Genomic DNA, 20511 nt, shown 5'->3' on the forward strand with positions numbered 1-20511 from the left:
TGTATCTCTCTCTCCTGTACATCTCTCACTGTATCTCTCCTGTACACTCTCACTGTATCTTCGCCTACATCTCTCACTGTATCTCATCTTGCATGTCTCTCTCACTGTATCTCTCTTCGCCTGTACATCTCTCACTGTATCTCTATCTTGTACATCTCTCACTGTATCTCTCCTGTACATCTCTCCCGTATCTCTCGCCTGTACATCTCTCACTGTATCTCTATCTTGTACGTCTCTCACTGTATCTCTCTCCTGTACATCTCACTGTATCTCTTATTCCTGTACATCTCTCACTGTATCTCTCTCCTGTACATCTCTCACTGTATCTCTATCTTGTAACGTCTCTCACTGTATCTCTCTCCTGTACATCTCTCACTGTATCTCTTCTTGTGCATCTCTCACTGTATCTCTTGCCTGTACATCTCTCACTGTACCTCTATCTTGTACGTCTCTCACTGTATCTCGCCTGTACATCTCTCACTGTATTCTATCTTGTACGTCTCTCCCCTCTCGCCTGTACATCTCACTGTATCTCTCCTGTGCATCTCTCATATCTCTCTGCCTGTACATCTCTCACTGTATCTCTATCTTGTACGTCTCTCCTGTATCTCTCGCCGTACATCTCACTGTATCTCTATCTTGTACGTCTCTCACTGTATCTCTCGCCTGTACATCTCTCACTGTATCTCTATCCCTTACGTCTCTCACTGTATCTCTCGCCTGTACATCTCTCCTGTATCTCTATCTTGTACGTCTCTCACTGTATCTCTCGCCTGTACATCTCTCCTGTATCTCTATCTTGTACGTCTCTCACTGTCTCTCGCCTGTACATCTCTCACTGTATCTCTATCTTGTCACGTCTCTCACTGTATCTCTCGCCTGTACATCTCTCACTGTATCTCTATCTTGTACGTCTCTCACTGTATCTCTCTCGCCTGTACATCTCTCACTGTATCTCTATCTTGTACGTCTCTCACTGTATCTCTCTACCTTACATCTCCTGTATCTCCTATCTTGTACGTCTCTCCTGTATCTCTCGCCTGTACATCTCTCACTGTATCTCTATCTTGTACATCTCTCACTGTATCCTTGTACATCTCTCCTGTATCTCTATCTTGTACGTCTCTCACTGTATCTCTCGCCTGTACATCTCTCACTGTATCTCTATCTTGTACGTCTCTCACTGTATCTCTCGCCTGTACATCTCTCACTGTATCTCTATCTTGTACGTCTCTCCTGTATCTCTCGCCTGGTACATCTCTCACTGTATCTCTCTCTATCTTGTACGTCTCTCACTGTATCTCTCCCTGTACATCTCTCACTGTATCTATCTTGTACGTCTCTCCTGTATCTCTCGCCTGTACATCTCACTGTATCTCTCTCTATCTTGTACGTCTCTCACTGTATCTCTCGCCTGTACATCTCTCACTGTATCTCTATCTTGTACGTCTCTCCTGTATCTCTCGCCTGTACATCTCTCACTGTATCTCTATCTTGTACGTCTCTCACTGTATCTCTCGCCTGTACATCTCTCACTGTATCTCTATCTTGTACGTCTCACTGTATCTCTCCTGTCACATCTCACTGTATCTCTATCTTGTACGTCTCTCACTGTATCTCTCGCCTGTACATCTCTCCTGTATCTCTATCTTGTACATCTCTCCTGTATCTCTCGCCCATCTCTCTGTATCTCTATCTTGTACGTCTCTCCTGTATCTCTCTCGCCTGTACATCTCTCACTGTATCTCTATCTTGCGTCTCTCACTGTATCTCTCGCCTGTACATCTCTCACTGTATCTCTATCTTGTACGTCTCTCACTGTATCTCTCGCCTGTACATCTCTCACTGTATCTCTATCTTGTACGTCTCCACTGTATCTCTCGCCTGTACATCTCTCACTGTATCTCTATCGTACGTCTCCACTGTATCTCTCGCCTGTACATCTCTCACTGTATCTCTATCTTGTACGTCTCACTGTATCTCTCGCCTGTACATCTCTCACTGTCTCTATCTTGTACATCTCACTGTATCTCTCGCCTGTACATCTCTCACTGTATCTCTCTATCTTGTACATCTCTCACTGTATCTCTCGCCTGTACATCTCTCCTGTATCTGTATCTTGCACGTCTCTCCTGTATCTCTCGCCTGTATCTCTCCTGTATCTGTATCTTGCGTCTCTCACTGTATCTCTCGCCTGTACATCTCTCACTGTATCTCTATCTTGTACGTCTCTCACTGTATCTCTCGCCTGTACATCTCCTGTATCTCTATCTTGTACGTCTCTCCTGTATCTCTCGCCTGTACATCTCTCACCTGTATCTCTCTTGTACGTCTCTCCTGTATCTCTCGCCTGTACATCTCCTGTATCTCTATCTTGTACGTCTCTCACTGTATCTCTCGCCTGTACATCTCTCCTGTATCTCTATCTTGTACATCTCTCACTGTATCTCTCCTGTACATCTCTCCTGTATCTCTATCTTGCGTCTCTCCTGTATCTCTCGCCTGTACATCTCTCCTGTATCTCTATCTTGTACATCTCTCCTGTATCTCTCCCGTACATCTCTCCTGTATCTATCTTGTGTCTCTCACTGTATCTCTCGCCTGTACATCTCACTGTATCTCTATCTTTCGTCTCTCTCTTATCTCTCCCTGTACATCTCTCACTGTATCTCTCGCCTGTACATCTCTCCTGTATCTCTATCTTGTACGTCTCTCACTGTATCTCTCCCTGTACATCTCTCACTGTATCTCTATCTTGTACGTCTCTCCTGTATCTCGCCTGTACATTTCTCACTGTATCTCTATCTTGTACGTCTCTCACTGTATCTCTCTGCCTGTACATCTCTCACTGTATCTCTATCTTGTACATCGCTCACTGTATCTCTCCTTGGCCACATCTCTCACTGTATCTCTATCTTGTACATCGCTCACTGTATCTCTCGCCTGTACGTCTCTCACTGTATCTCTCGCCTGTACATCTCTCACTGTATCTCTATCTTGTACGTCTCCCTGTATCTCTCTCGCCTGTACATCTCTCACTGTCTCTATCTTGTACGTCTCACTGTATCTCTCTCCTGTACGTCTCTCACTGTATCTCTCGCCTGTACATCTCTCACTGTATCTCTATCTTGTACGTCTCTCACTGTATCTCTCGCCTGTACATCTCTCCGCCTCACCATATTGCTGTCCTGCATGACGGGACTTCCAGTGAGATACATTATGGTGATTGGACGAGTGATAGAGAAGAGAGAGAGAGAGAGAGAGAGAGAGAGAGAGAGTGTGTGTGTGTGTGTGTGTGTGTGTGTGTGTGTGTGTGTGTTCCTTACATTACATGATTTGGGAATACATAAATTATTTTAATCTTACGACCAAAAACAAACAACAAACTACGTCTTGTTTACCTCAACTCCAACAAAATTCGCGTAGTGTCGTTGATATGAATATTGAGAAAATAAAATTCCACAGTTCAGCTAATTGCCTTTCATTATCACTTGTCTTTCGAACTCAACAACAACGTCCATGAATGAAAGTCTTTGGGAGTGAGTTTCTTTTTTTCTTTTTGTACTTTCTATTTTCTTTCTCTCCTATTCTTCTTTTCTTCGTTTTCTCTTCAATTCTTTTCGATTTCACCATTTTCCATTCTTTTTTTTTCTCTCCGTTCACTGAGTCTTCATTTATTTGTTTTCTTATTTGTCTTATCTTATCTAATTGTATCTTTATATTTTCCTCCTTTCGTCATTCCTTCTCTCTCCTTTCTTAGTCCTCTACCTATGTATTATTATTTTCTCCTTTTCCTTCTTCCCTCCCTTCCTTTACTTTCAGCTCCTCCTCCTCCTTCTCGTTCCCGAGAAACCTTCATTCCCTTACGCTATCTATTTTTCTGTCCCTTTCCCATATTTCCTTACTTCCCCATATCTTCTTCTCCTCCTTTTCCTTTCCGTGACTTTCCCTTTTCCTATAGATTCTTCTTCCCTTCCCCATACCACCTTCTCCCTCTCCTCCTCCTCCCTCAGCATCTAGGTTCATCACAAACTCTCAGGAAGGTCTTATTGGATTACAGACGCCTGAAGAGCCTAGCGTTCGGCAGTCGACAAATTCCGTTTTACCTTCTATCATTTCCAGGACGTTTCTTACGCTCGTCCCAGGCTGCCCTAAAAGCTCCTTACCCATGATAGGTTAAGTCACACGCTACCTCGTTCCAGAGGCTGTACCAAGGAATGTGTTTGGATTGTTCCAGGGGCATTTTTAGAGTTATTCCAGGGTCTTTTTTAGGGTTGTTCCAGGGTCTTTTTTAGGATTGTTCCAGGGTCATTTTTAGGGTTATTCCAGAGTCTTTTTTAGAGTTATTACAGGGTCTTTTTTAGGGTTGCTCCGGGGTCTTTTTAGGGTTGTTCCAGGGTCTCTTTTAGGGTTATTCCTGGGGGTTTTCTAGGATTGTTCCAGGGTCTCTTTTAGGGTTGTTCCAGGGTCTCTTTTAGGGTTATTCCAGGGTTATTCCAGGGTCTTTTTTAGGATTGCTCCAGGGTCTTTTTTTAGGGTTATTTCAGGCCAGTTCCAGGGACAAGGGTAGGGACTGTTCCAGGGTTTCCTAAGTCCCTCCACTACCATGAAAGATCCAGCGGTGACCTCCCCCCCCTCCCCCACCGTGACCATTTCAGAGTCCCCAGTTATGAGGAGTCGAGTTAGATGTCAAATTGTTTCAGGAATCATTTATGGGTCGTTCCAGGTTGTTCTAATAGGTCATCTTTAATGTATTATTGGTCACATTATAATCTTGGTCTCTCGGATATAGATAGGTAGATAGATAGCTAGATAGATAGATAGATAGATAGATAGATAGTTAGATAAAGAGAAAGTATTTAGTTCTAACTTGTGTTTCTCTTTTGCCAGGTGAGTGTCTGGGTCAAAGGTCACGCGGGAAGGTCAGTGCCACAGGTCAGAACGCAGAGGTCAAAAGGTATGACAATAGAAATAAAAAGTTATATAAAACACACACACACACACACACACACACACACACACATCATCATTTATCTTCATCATCATATTTAAATTTCTTTCTCTCTTCCGTTATAGCAAACATACGTGGTGATAATATTTACCGACTGTGCAGAAGACAAAGCAATAGAATAAGAGAGAGTCTTTAAACTATTAACAACATAAGGGCCCGTAAATAGCTCCAGCGGGGAAGGGGGTGAGGAGGGGAAGGGTAGGTGTGGCCTTGCTGAGGAGAGGAAGTTCTTGGGTTAGGAGCAGATGTGGCCAGGGTGTTCCCCTACCAGGGCCACCAGGCAGCATATGTGGCCAGAGGGGAGATGTGAGGAGAAGGAGTGACAGTGAAGAGGGGAGAGAATGGGAGTAAGAGAAGGAGTGAAGGGTAGGGGGAAGGGTAAGGGGTAGGAGTGCGGGGTGAGTGATGAGGGTAGGAGTGGGGGGCGAAGGATCGAGGGTAGGAGTGAGGAGCAGAAGGGGTGGAAAAAACAGAAAGGGAAATAAAAGAAAAAGAATTAAAGAAAATAAGGAAACAAAATGGTAAGAAAAGAAAGTGGAAGAGAGGAGAAGAAAAAGTGGAGAATTAATTGGAAGGATAACAAGGAAACACAATAAAAGGGGAAGGAAGGGAAGGAGAAAAGAAGAAGAGAGGAGAAGTAGGAGGAAAGAAAGAAGGGTTAAAAGGAACGATGAGAGAGATAAGTGGGAAGGGATGAAGGAGGGAAAGAAGAATTAAATGAGAGGGCGAGAGAGAAACCTGAGTTGGAAGGAGGAAGGATAGGAACAAGAGGAGGAGGAGAGGGGGAGGAGGAGAGGGGGAGAAATAAAGATAGACAGATAGATAGATAGATAGATAGATACATAGATACATACATACATAGACATAGATAGATAGATAGATAGATAGATAGATAGATAGATACCTCCTCCACCAATTCCTACACTCAATAACTACAAATATACTCTACAACTACACCTCCTCTACACACACACACATATAACTACACCTCCAGTATACTTACACAAGAGGTATTGTATAAACTCCCTCAGTCTCGATCTAGTTCTAATTACCCTCCTGTGTGGCCAATTGACTCTTAATAGGATCAGAACCCACTATCCTCTTGATCCTCTTGCGACACACAACAGGATCACAGGATCAATTCTTTTTGGTCAATCAGAGAGAGACGACAGACGGTTGGATCCCCCGAGTGACGTCTGCTGCTCTCTCTCTCTCTCTCTCTCTCTCTCTCTCTCTCTCTCTCTCTCTCTCTTTACTCTCACCCTTCTCTCACTATCTCTCTCTCCATCTGTCTCCCCGACCCTGCCATATCATCATGTGGGTCAGTAAGTGGGCAAGATGGCCGCATGGTGCACTTTTTTCCCCTCGTTTAAGATCATTCAGTTTGATTACATTACCGCCGGACGAACACTGGCCCAGGGAAGCATCAGGGCGAGGGAATTAGTTCATGACCTGTGTGTTAGTCTTAAGACATACATACATACATACTTACCTACCTACATACATTCATACATACATACATTCATACATACTATATACATATATAATGGATGCCTCTCGTGTAACGAGGATGGCCGGCCCAAGGGCCACCTAGGCGTGAATTTGTTTAAGGTGTAGAAGCTGTCGCCAACACAACAACCACACCCTGAGTTAACGAGCTGCATGACCCACTGTCAAGGAATAGGCCGAGAAGGCCGGACAACTCGCCAACTGCACTGGCTAACCATTACCCCGGAATGCGATCCGCAAATCGATTAACATCCAGGTTCCCAATTACTGCTGGGTAGACAGAGGCAAATGGCGTAAAGAAACTTGCACATAGTTTCACCCTGCCCGGGGATCGAGCCCGGGTCCACTCGCTTGCGAGGCGAGCATGCTGACCATTACACTACAGGTTGCCACATACATACATGTATGTATGCATACATACATACATACATACATACATACATACATACATACATACATACATACATACATACATACATACATACATACATACATACCATTTTTTTCATCTTTTGATTCATTTCCTGATCGACTACACACATAAACACACACACACACACACACACACACACACACACACACACACACACACACACCTTCTGCCTCCAGACACCCAGAGTGCCTGCTAGCCCTCACAACACACAGAGTGCCACCACTGGCCTCTGGCACACCAGGGAGTGCCACCACTGGCCCTCACAACACACCAGAGTGCCACCACTGGCCTCACAACACACCAGAGTGCCACCACTGGCCCTCACAACACACCAGAGTGCCACCACTGGCCCTCACAACACACCAGAGTGCCACCACTGGCCCTCACAACACACCAGAGTGCCACCACTGGCCCTCACAACACACCAGAGTGCCACCCACTGGCCCTCACAACACACCAGAGTGCCACCACTGGCCCTCACAACACACCAGAGTGCCACCACTGGCCTCACACACACCAGAGTGCCACCACTGGCCCTCACAACACACCAGAGTGCCACCACTGGCCCTCCACAACACACCAGAGTGCCACCACTGGCCCCCACAACACACCAGAGTGCCACCACTGGCCCTCACAACACACCAGAGTGCCACCACTGGCCCTCACAACACACCAGAGTGCCACCACTGGCCCTCACACACACCAGAGTGCCACCACTGGCCTCACACACACCAGAGTGCCACCACTGGCCCTCACACACCAGAGTGCCACCACTGGCCCTCACACACACCAGAGTGCCACCACTGGCCCTCACACACACCAGAGTGCCACCACTGGCCCTCACAACACACCAGAGTGCCACCACTGGCCCTCACAACACACCAGAGTGCCACCACTGGCCCTCACAACACACCAGAGTGCCACCACTGCCTCACAACACACCAGAGTGCCACCACTGGCCCTCACAACACACCAGAGTGCCACCACTGGCCCTCACAACACACCAGAGTGCCACCACTGGCCCTCACAACACACCAGAGTGCCACCACTGGCCCTCACACACACCAGAGTGCCACCACTGGCCCTCACAACACACCAGAGTGCCACCACTGGCCCTCACAACACACCAGAGTGCCACCACTGGCCCTCACAACACACCAGAGTGCCACCACTGGCCCTCACAACACACCAGAGTGCCACCACTGGCCCTCACAACACACCAGTCTCTGACAGGTAAAAGTTGGTGTTAGTCCATAAAGGCAGACTGGAGGCTGGGGTTCACTGCCTCACAAGAATGTGTACCAACCAACACTACATTCCTGCAGCAGAGAGTGTAGGAGGGGAGGGGCTAGAGAGGGGGGGGCAGGAGGGAGGAGGCTAGGAGGGAGGGGTAGGAGGGAAGCGGGGGAGGAAGAGGGGTAGGGAGGAGGGGGGTAGGAGGGAGGAGGGTAAGAGGAAGAGAGCTAGGAGGGAGGAGGCTAGGAGGGAAGAAGGCTAGGACAGTGGAGAGTGGAGGATGGTGCGTCGGAGAAAAGATAGAGGGGAGGGAAGGTAAGTGCGTGCTTGGGTGGGTGGGAGAGAAATGGAATGAGAGATAGGTAACGGAGGGGGGAGGAAGGGAGTAGAGAGGGAGGAAGAAAGATTGGGGGTGGTAGGGGAGAGGGGAAGGGAGAGTGAATGGAAAGAAGAAGAAGAAGAAAGGGGTTACTGTAATGATTAGTTACCCTCTAATAAAAGCTTCACAATTCAGAGGTTCCTCGATAGATAGATAGATAGATAGATAGATAGATAGATAGATAGATAGATAGACAGACAGACAGACAGACAGATGAGACAGACAGACAGACAGACTGACAGACAAACAGACAGACAGACAGACAAGAAACAGACTGACAGACAGACAGACAGACAGACAGACAGACAGACGACAAACAGACAGACAGACAGACATAGATGGATAGATAGATAGATAGATAGATAGATAGACAGACAGACAGACAGACCGACATAGATAGATAGATAGACAGATAGATAGCCTGGGTCGTAATAGCTCTAACTTTAGACATAGAGAAACTTAAAGTTTATCAGCCATAATTATTCTGGCGTTCATCCAATATTGGTCCGCTGTAAATCACTTAAGTTCGCGTTATCTTGACTCTAAGGTGATAGAGAGAGGGGGGGTGATGGAGGGGGAGGGGGTGATGGAGGGGGTGATGGAGGGGAGGGGTGAAGGAGGAGGGGTGATGGAGAGGGGTGAAGGAGGGGGGTGATGAGGGGTGGTGAAGCAGTGGGGGTGATGGAGGGGGTAATGGAGGGGAGGGGAGGGAGGAGGTAAAGCTAATTTACTAGGGGAGATGAGGTATAAGGGGGTGAATGGGGCTTATGGCACTCCTAGAGGAAAAATGGGAGATAGAGAGCATTAAAGAGAGAGAGAGAGAGAGAAAAGAGAGAGAGAGACCCACCACTAACCAACAGGTGAGGACAGCTGGGCCACCAAGAGGCCCCTCGCTGTGTACACCTCGACCTCCCCCTTCCCAAGACACTCTCGTTGATCCGATACACATCATCATCACCATCATCGTCATCATCATCATCATCATCATCATCATCATCATCATCATCATCATCATCATCATCATCATCATCATCATCATCATCATCATCATCATCATCCATCATCATCATCATCATCATCATCATCATCATCATCATCATCATTATCATCATCATCATCATCATCATCCATCATCACCTCATTAAAACAACGACATAACTTACCTTAAACCAATAAAACACATCTAAAACAATAATACAAACCATAAGCAGTGTTAAAACATAGTAAATACGTATAGAAGAAGAAGAAGAAGAAGAAGAACGGAAGAGAGGGAAGAATGCCCACACAGAGAATGATATTTAAACACCTATTTAATTACTATATTTCTGTCATTAATATAGGTAAATTAATTAAGTCTCTCTCTCTCTTCTCTCTCTCTCTCTCTCTCTCTCTCTCTCTCTTTATCTCTTATTTTTGCCTTGGTCGCTATCTCTCCCTCTATCTGTCTGTCTGTCCCTATGTTTGTCTCTCTTCTTCTCATTTCCACCGACACTAGAACACAGGGTCTCATTCAGTAAATATAAACTGCTGGAAATTGGATCATGTCTCCCGCATAAACATCTAGACTCTGCAATATCAAGTCAGAGACGAGACACCGGTGTGGGAAGTTTGGGGTGTTGTATGCAAATTGTGTAAGATTGTCCTGAAAGAGAGAGAGAGAGAGAGAGAGAGAGAGAGAGAGAGAGAGGAGGTGTAAGCCAGCAGTCCTACGAGTTAAAGTCTTTGATGCCTCACTACTAACAACGATATCCTGTGAAATCCTCACAGTCTTCTTACAAGTAGACCTCTTCCATCCTTCATTTATATAAGGATACCAACGACAAGGCCATCCTACAAGACCCAAATAGCCTACCAGTCCAACTCCATCCCTTACTCAAAGCCTCCTGTACCGCTAGGGAAGGATACCAACTACAAGGCCATCCTACGATACCCACATATCCTACCAGTACATCTCCATCCTTCACTTAAACTGTACCAACACAAACTTTCTCCTCCAGACCAATAATGTATTTTCTTTACAACACAAAAGTTTAGCAACTATGGGGGGGAGGCTTCTAATACTTTCCTTGAGCAAAGTTTTAACACGATGAGGATAATTTTGTTTACTTGGGAGGTTAATGGAAGGTAATGTGGTTAGGTTGGCTGAATTGAGACGGGAGGCGGCAATTTACTCCCATCCCAAACTGAAGAGAGAGAGAGAGAACACTGACATGACATTCCTCTTTTGACATGTTAATATTCAGTAGCATAAAATCCATCTATTACATGTAACAATAATCATATCGAGCTAAGACAACACTCCCAGGTTTCATCACGTCTCCTCAGTCCAGTCAAGGATGAGATGGCAGTGTGTGTAACTTTCGTCTATAGTCTATACTACTGTCTAGATTTAGATGATCAATCTCTCTCTCTCTCTCTCTCTCTCCAGTTCGAGATGGAGTAATCCCTCTCAATCTTTCTATCTCCATCTCTCTGTCTGTCTCTTTTTTCTCTCTCTGCTTGATGTGATCTTAAGACAGAAATACCAAGAGACACACACACATGGACCACCCAACCTGACCCCTACCATGACACACACACACACACACACACACACACACACACACACACACACACACACACACACACACACACACACACACACACACACACACACACACACACAACACCACCCTCCCACCACTTATGTCTTCTGTCATTATTCTGTTACAACACCAACACAGACAAAGATCTCCACCATAGCACCAAAACACACAACTACTACACTTTCACCACCACAACACCAACACAGCACTGGCACAACACCACCATAAGACTCACTCACTACAACAACACCACCGCAACACATTCTCCATAGTACCACCATATCACCACCACAGCTCCACCATATCACCACCACAGCACCACCACAGCCCACCACAGCACCACCACATCACCACCACAGCTCCACCACAGCCCACCACAGCACCACCACAACACCACAACATCCACCACTACAGCACCACCATATCACCACCACACCACAACCATACCACCACCACAACACCACCACCACAACACCACCATCACCACCACAGCACCACCACAGCACCACCACAGCACCACCACATCATCACCACAGCTCCACCACAGCACCACCACCACCACCACCATCCTCACCAGGTGGTCTGACTGACTATGTATACATCAAAGTCATAAAGGATTAACCTCTTGTGGCCAGATTCCCTACCGCTCCCCTCACTTCCCCACTTCTCAGTTTCCTCATCCCGTCCCTTCCCCAATCTCTCCCCCCTCCCCCTCTCTTTACTTGTCATCTCTTAGTCTCTCCTCTATCTCCCGTCAGCTTTCTTCTTCCTCTCATCTCTTCCCTCACCTTCTTCTCCCTCCTCCTCCCTATCCTTACCTGCCATCTCTAACGTCTCCTCTTATCTCATCAGCTTCGTCTTCCTCTCTACCTCCACTCCCTTCCCTCATTCCCTCCTCTCTCAATTTCTATCCTCCATCTCTCCCATGTAATTTTTTCTTTTTTCCTCAGATTATTTCCTTTTCCCATTATATACTTCCTGTCTTTTCTTTTCTTTTGTCTGTCTGTCTGTCTATCTGTGTCTCCCATTCCTGTTTCTTGATGTTTTCCCCTTTCCTTTCTTCCTTATTCCTTCTTTTTTATCAATGTATTCTCCTTCCTCCTTCCCCTTTCTTCCTCTTTATCACGCCGTTTTATTTTCCCCTATATATTCGGCCCATTACCACGCCTTCAAGTATGATCCACACGCCCACTACCACGCCTCCAAGTACGACCACACGCTCACTACCACGCCTCTAGTATGACCATACGCCCAACACTACCTCTAGTACGACCACACGCCCATTACCACGCAATCAAGTACGACCACACGCCACTACCACGCCTTCCAAGTATGACCACACGGCCATTACCACGCTTCCATTATATCCACGCCCACTACCACGCCTTCAAGTATGACCCACACGCTCTACCACCCCTTAGTATGACCACACGCCCATTATCACGCCCATATGACCACACGCCCATTACCACGCCTTCAAGTACGACCACACGCCCATTACCACGCCTTCAAGTATTACCACACGCCCACTACCACGCCTTCAAGCATGACCCACGCGTTCACTACCACGCCTCTAGTGTGACCACACGCCCACTACCACGCTCAAGTAGGACCCACACGCTCACTACCACGCCTCTAGTATGACCACGCCCACTACCACGCCTTCAAGCATGACCCACACGCCCATACCACGCCTTCAAGTATGACCCACACGCCCACTACCACCCCTCTGGCGCGAACCACACGCCCATTACCACGCCTTCTAGTAATACCACACGCCCACTACCACGCCTTCGTATGACCCACACGCTCACTACCACGCCTTCAAGTATGACCCACACGCCTACTACCACGCCTTCAAGTATGACCACCGCCCACGCCTTCAGCATGACCCACACGCTCACTACCACGCCTTCTAGTATGACCACGCCCATTATGACGCCTCCAAGTACGACCACACGCCCATTACCACGCCTTCAAGTACGACCACACATTACCACGCCTTCAAGTATTACCACGCCCACTACCACGCCTTCAAGTATGACCCACGCGTTCACTACCACGCCTTCTAGTATGACCACACGCCCACTACCACGCCTCAAGTAGGGACCCACACGCTCACTACCACGCCTTCTAGTATGACCACACGCCCACTACCACGCCTTCAAGTATGACCCAACGCCCACTACCACGCCTTCAAGATGACCCACACGCCCACTACCACCCCTTCAAGTATGACCCACGCCCATTACCACGCCTTCTAGTATGACCACACGCCCACTACCACGTCCTTCAAGTATGACCCACACGCTCACTACCACGCCTTCAAGTATGACCCACACGCCTACTACCACGCCTTCAAGTATGACCCATCGCCCAACACCACGCCTTCAGTATGACCCACGCTCACTACCACGCCTTCTAGTATGACCACACGCCCATTATGACGCCTCCAAGTACGACCACACGCCCATTACCACGCCTTCAAGAACGACCACACGCCCATTACCACGCCTTCAAGTATTACCACACGCCCACTACCACGCCTTCAAGTATGACCCACGCGTTCACTACCACGCCTCTAGTATGACCACACGCCCACTACCACGCCTTCAAGTAGGACCCACACGCTCACTACCACGCCTTCTAGTATGACCACACGCCCACTACCACGCCTTCAAGTATGACCCACACGCCCACCACACGCCTTCGCTATGACCCACACGCCTACCACTACCATCCTTCAAGATGACCCACACGCCCATTACCACGCCTTCTAGTATGACCACACGCCCACTACCACGCCTTCAAGTATGACCCACACGCTCACTACCACGCCTTCAAGTATGACCCACACGCCTACTACCACGCCTTCAAGTATGACCACTCGCCCACTACCACGCCTTCAAGCATGACCCACACGCTCACTACCACGCCTTCTAGTATGACCACACGCCCATTATGACGCCTCAGTACGACCACACGCCCATTACCACGCCTTCAAGAACGACCACACGCCCATTACCAGCCTCAAGTATGACCACGCCCACTACCACGCCTTCAAGATGACCCACGCGTTCACTACCACGCCTTCTAGTATGACCACACGCCCACTACCACGCCTTCAAGTAGGACCCACACGCTCACACCACGCCTCTAGTATGACTACACGCCCACTACCACGCCTTCAAGTATGACCCACACGCCCACTACCACGCCTTCAAGTATGACCCACACGCCCACTACCACGCCTTCAAGTATGACCACACGCCTACTACCACGCCTTCAAGTATGACCACACGCCCACTACCACGCTCTAGTATGTCCTCACGCCCACAAACCAACCTAAACAAAACACATACTCTCCCCATTAACGAATATACAAACACTCTCGCTGATCGTGTACACACAAACACTAACTCAAGGATTTGTTTACAAACACTTACTTACCCTTTACCTACTTCCTGCCTCCCTCCCCATCTATTCTCCCTACTCACCACTTTCTCCCTCCCTCCTGCCCCCTTCCCCTCCCTACCGCCCCACCCTTCCACCTCCTTCCCTACCTCCATCCCTCCCTCCTTCCCTCCGATCTTCCCTCTTCCTTCGCCCCCTGCCCTTCTCCACCCCCAGTGCCCCCTCTTCCCACTTCTCATCACCCCACCTTACCCATCTCCTCCCCCTTCTCCCCCACCCAGGCCACAACAACATCAAGCAGTACACAGCAAATCAGGAAATAAAAATCCAACCATTTAAGATGTCGGTAAAGATTGTGTTTAGCAAGACACACACACAAGTGCTATCAGACCCCCCACCACCCCTGGCTCGGCCCCTGGTGGTCGGCGCGTCGTGTTCACAAAGTTTCATTTCTGAGTAATTATTGTTAATTCTTGTTTACGACTACCTGAGTCCTTCTTTTGAGGCCCTGGGCTTTATGTCTTGAGGGTACGGTGTGTGTTTCTTAATGGTGGTAGTGGTGGTTGGGTAGGTGATGATGGTACTGGTAGTGGTGGTAGAAGTGGTATTAGTGGTAGTGGTTCTTGTTACAGGTGATATTCGTGGTAGTAGCAGTTATCGATGGTTGTAGTTGTAGTAGTGGTAGAGATTGAGTGTACAGGTGATATTCATGGTAGTAGTAGTTGTCGATAGTTGTAGTTGTGGTAGTGGTAGAGAGGGTAGTAATGGTAGTAATTCTTGGTACAGGTGATATTCATGGTAGTAGTAGTTGTCGATAGTTGTAGTTGTGGTAGTGCTGGTAGTTGTCGATAGTTGTAGTTGTGGTAGTGCTGGTAGTTGTCGATAGTTGTAGTTGTGGTAGTGCTGGTAGTTGTCGATAGTTGTAGTTGTGGTAGTGCTGGTAGTTGTCGATAGTTGTAGTTGTGGTAGTGCTGGTAGTTGTCGATAGTTGTAGTTGTGGTAGTGCTGGTAGTTGTCAATTATTTATTCATGTCATTTTATAATTTCAATATTACTGACTAAACTAAAGCCACGTCATCATTTATATTAGTCACATTACTGTTTATATCTCTTATTTTAACGTTCATTATACCCATCTTTATTACCCTTGTGTTCTCTATCTTTATTAGCGTTGTTATGGCTCTCCCACAGCTGTCGTTCATGCCAAGGGTCATTACAACCTTCGTTATTCATATCTTTATTGTCCTTGTCCTGTCTATCGTAATTATCGTTGTTACGCCTCTGTCACTACTGTTATAAATAAATGAAGTGGGTTTTAATCGTTTTTTAATTGTTGACTGTTGATTGTGGACTGTTGCTTGTTGACTGTTGACTGTGAACTGTTAACTGTGGACTATAGATTGTTGACTATGGAGTGTTGACTGTAAACTGTTGACTGTAGACTGTTGACTGTGGACTGTTAACTGTGGACTATAGATTGTTGACTATGGAGTGTTGACTGTAAACTGTTGACTGTTATCTGTTGCTTGTTGACTGTTGACTGTGAACTGTTAACTGTGGACTATAGATTGTTGACTATGGAGTGTTGACTGTAAACTGTTGACTGTTATCTGTTGCTTGTTGACTGTTGACTGTGAACTGTTAACTGTGGACTATAGATTGTTGACTATGGAGTGTTGACTGTAAACTGTGGACTGTTGACTGTGGACTGTTAACTGTGGACTGTTAACTGTGGACTATAGATTGTTGACTATGGAGTGTTGACTGTAAACTGTTGACTGTTATCTGTTGCTTGTTGACTGTTGACTGTGAACTAACTGTGGACTATAGATTGTTGACTATGGAATGTTGACTGTAAACTGTGGACTGTTGACTGTTGCCTGTTGACTGTTAACTGTTAACTATAGACTATGAACTGTGGAGTGCTGACTGGAAAACTGCGGACTATGGACTGTGGACTGTGGTCGCTTTAGGCAACCCCCCCCCCCTACACGATTCGGCTAACATCTCCTGCGGCTTCACTATTTTTTTCCTTTTTCTCTTTTGCATTTTCTGTTAAATTTGTCTTTCATTTTTTTATTTTAATACTTTTTCTATTTTTATGTTTCCTTGTGTTACTTTTTTTCACTTGTCTTTGCACCCGTCCTTCTCTCTCTTCTTTTCCACCTGTCCTTCACTTTCTCTCACTTAACTTACCTATTAACTACACCTTTTTCAAAGAGAAAAAGAGAAAGAAAGAACGAAAGAGAAAGAAGAAAGGGGCCCCGAACGGCCACTTGTCAAACAGTGTCAACATGATACATCAGTGAACCAAGGCAGCCCTCACTAACCGCAGACCCCCTACCTCCTTCCCTTTCTTCTTCCCCCTTCCCTTCCTCCTTCCCTACTTCCATCCCTACCATCCTACCTCTAACCCAACGCCTCAATCCTTCTCACCTTCCTTCTTCCTCCCTATCTCCTCCTCCTCCCCTCCCACCCCTACCTTCCTCTATATCCCTATCTTCCTCCTCCCTCCTTATTTCCCACTCTTTCATCTCATTTCCTCCCTCCCTCCCTCCTCCTTACCCCTACCTTCTATCCTCATTTTCTTCCTCTCCCTCCTCACCTCACGTTCTTTCCCGCTCTAAATGTTCCGTGGAAATCTTCTGAGTCATACCTCATGGCATCTGTGTCTGTCTGTCTGTCTGTCTTTCCCCCTTGTGATATAATGAAATGATAAAACTTAAATTAATAATAATAATAATAATAATAATAATGATAATAATAATAATAATAATAAATAATAATAATAATAATAATAATAATAATAATAATAATAATGATAATAATAATAATAATAATAATAATAATAATAATAATAATAATAATAATAATAAAAATAATAATAATAATAAAATAATAATAATAATAATAATAATAATAATAATAATAATAATAAATAATAATAATAAAATAATAATAATATAATAATAATAATAATAATAATAATAATAATAATAATAATAATGATAAATAATAATGATAATAATAATAATAATAATAATAATAATAATAATAATAATAATAATAATAATAATAATAATAATAATAATAATAATAATAATAATAATAATAATAATAAAATAATAATAATAATGATATTAATAATAATAATAATAATAATAATAATAATAATAATGATAAAAGAATAATAATAATAATAATAATAATAATAAAATAATAATAATAAAAAAATAATAATAATAATAATGATAATAATAGAGTCATCTAAAATATAAAAGGTGAGACAACGTAAGACAACACAATGGAAAATTTGTTCACCCATGCACACACGCACCTCTAGTCATTTCAACTACTGTATCCGGAAATACGTATACATGCATAAAACCCTCATACATACATACATACTACAAACAAACATACATACATACATACATACATACACTCCCCTTTTCCCCACCGGAAATACATACACACGCGCACATGAACTACACACACACATATACACCGCCCCCCATGTGTGTGTCACCTTCTGCCACCATGTGTGTTCATCACCCCCATTTGTCTTCCCCACCCGGTCCACCCCCACCCCCACCCACCTCCTCTTAGCACCTATTTCTGTACGAGTTGGCGTCACTAATGGGCGGAGGGGCAGGGAGGGGAGGAGGGGCACGGGGGGAGGTGGAGGGCACGGAGGGGAGGTGGAGGGGCACGAGGGGAGGTGGAGGGGGCAGGGAGGGAGGTGGAGGCAGGGAGGGGAGGAGGCAGGGGGGAGGTGGAGGATGCAGAGGGGGAGGGAGGCGTGAAGAAGGAAAGGGGATAGGTAATGGTTGATAAGTAGAGAGAGAGAGAGAGAGAAAAGTGCACCAGTAATTAGGGGAGCGGGAATGGTTCGACCAGACAGTAACGAAAGAACTGATACGTCGAGCTGACAGAGAGGAGGGGGTGAGGGGGTGTAGGAGGGGAGGGGGTGTCATGAGGGTGGTGTCAAGGGAGGGGGTGAGAAGGTGTGAGGGTAGGATAAGGGGGTGAGGAGTGAGAGAGGGTGAAGTATGTGAGAGAGAAGATGAGGGATGAGAAAGGGAGATGGGTGAAGGAGGATGAGGGACGTAGAGTGAGGTAAAGTGAGAGGCGAGAGAGAGAAGGGAGAGAGGGTGAGAGAGGTGAGGGGTGAGAAAGATGAGAGAGAGGAGATATAAAAGTAACAGGGGAAGTGAGAGATGCGAATAATAATAATAATAATAATGATAATATAATAATAATAATAATAATAATAATAATAATAATAATAATAATAATAATAATAATAATAATAATAATAATAATAATAATAATAATAATAATAATAATAATAATAAATAATAATAATAATAATAATAATAATAATAATAATAATAATAATAATAATACAATAACAGCCACCTTTACACACAAACATTCATACACTGTATACATTATCAACACAGAATCACAGGTAAATTAAACAAAGGATTAAGATAATTGCACAGATTAAGTCTTTTAAATCCCTGCCAACACCTGTCCAATTGTCAACACGTGCGCATATATTCCCATTTGACAGGTATTATTAAGTGACATATACGCTTTGAACAGGTCATGATTAAAGTGGTCTAACGCTATTGGTTTCTGACAGGCGAATTTATGTGGTATATACGCTATCTACACACTCCTGACAGGTGAATTGATAGAATTGTATACGCTATCTATCTATCTATCTATCTATCTATCTATATATATATATATATATATATATATATATATATATATATATATATATAATATTTATTATATATTCACATCTTGGTAAGTGAGTAAGACTGTACTCACCCCTAGATGTGAATTCCAAACGTTTGGGAACTTGTTTTTCTTCTTTCCTTGTGGTTATCAGCATATACCTAGATCACCCGCAACTACAGTGATTTACTTGTATATATATATATATATATATATATATATATATATATATATATATATATATATATATATATATATATATATATATATATATATATATATATATATATATATACCTGACAGCCGAGTTTATGAGGTGCATACGAAATACGCAACCTATATGCACTGGACAAGTGAATATAAATCTATATACGCAGAATATACACCCTGATAGGTAAATTAATCGAGTATATATGCAAATACACAATCTATACGCTCCGGACAAGCGAATCAATAGAGTATATACGCAAATACGCAACATGCACGCCATGAACTGGTGAATATCGCGAGAGAGAGAGAGAGAGAAAAAAGAGAGAGAGAGAGAGACCCATCAGAACACGAGATAAACCGCTGATCTGAGTAGCTGATCTCTCACTATTAATCAAACGACAGGTTCAATTATTGTATCAGAGTATCGCGTATAAAGTTAATATCCCCCGCCCCAGTGACTCTCTGACGTGTGTGTGTGTGTGTCTGTCTGTCTGTCTGTCTGCTTGTTTGTGTAGTTGCCAGTTTAATGTTGATAACGAGGTGATGCTGTTTTGATGCCGGGGGTGTTTGTTTTTATTTGTTTGTTTTTGCTAACTGTTTGTGTATAATACAGGGTATGTGATGTATATTGAGAGAGAGGTGTTTTGTTGGTAGTAGAATAATAGTTGATGATGATGATGATGATGATGTTGATGATGATGATGATGAGAGCATCACTACTATCTCCCAGCATCACAACTATCTCCCAGCATCACAACTATCTCCCAGCATCACAACTATCTCTCAGCATCACAACTATCTCTCAGCATCACCACTATCTCTCAGCATCACCACTATCTCTCAGCATCACCACTATCTCTCAGCATCACCACTATCTCTCAGCATCACCACTATCTCTCAGCATCACCATTATCTCCCAGCATCACCACTATCTCTCAGCATCACCACTATCTCTCAGCATCACCACTATCTCCCAGCATCA

The 20511-nt window shown here is 44.8% G+C and overlaps 1 protein-coding gene across 1 annotated transcript in view; it reads left to right on the forward strand.

Annotated features, from left to right (window-relative positions):
- Positions 1-13596: 13596 nt before the first annotated feature.
- The window catches only part of LOC121854237, an 8735-nt gene continuing 1820 nt past the window's right edge, over positions 13597-20511 (forward strand). The window contains exons 1-2 of the mRNA XM_042348751.1: positions 13597-13705; positions 14127-14312. Of these exons, the coding sequence (XP_042204685.1) occupies positions 13597-13705; positions 14127-14312 (295 nt within the window). The remainder of the gene's footprint in view (positions 13706-14126; positions 14313-20511) is intronic.

Source organism: Homarus americanus, unplaced genomic scaffold, assembly GCF_018991925.1.
Source record: "Homarus americanus isolate GMGI-L3 unplaced genomic scaffold, GMGI_Hamer_2.0 scaffold54443, whole genome shotgun sequence".
Lineage (NCBI taxonomy): Eukaryota > Metazoa > Arthropoda > Malacostraca > Decapoda > Nephropidae > Homarus > Homarus americanus.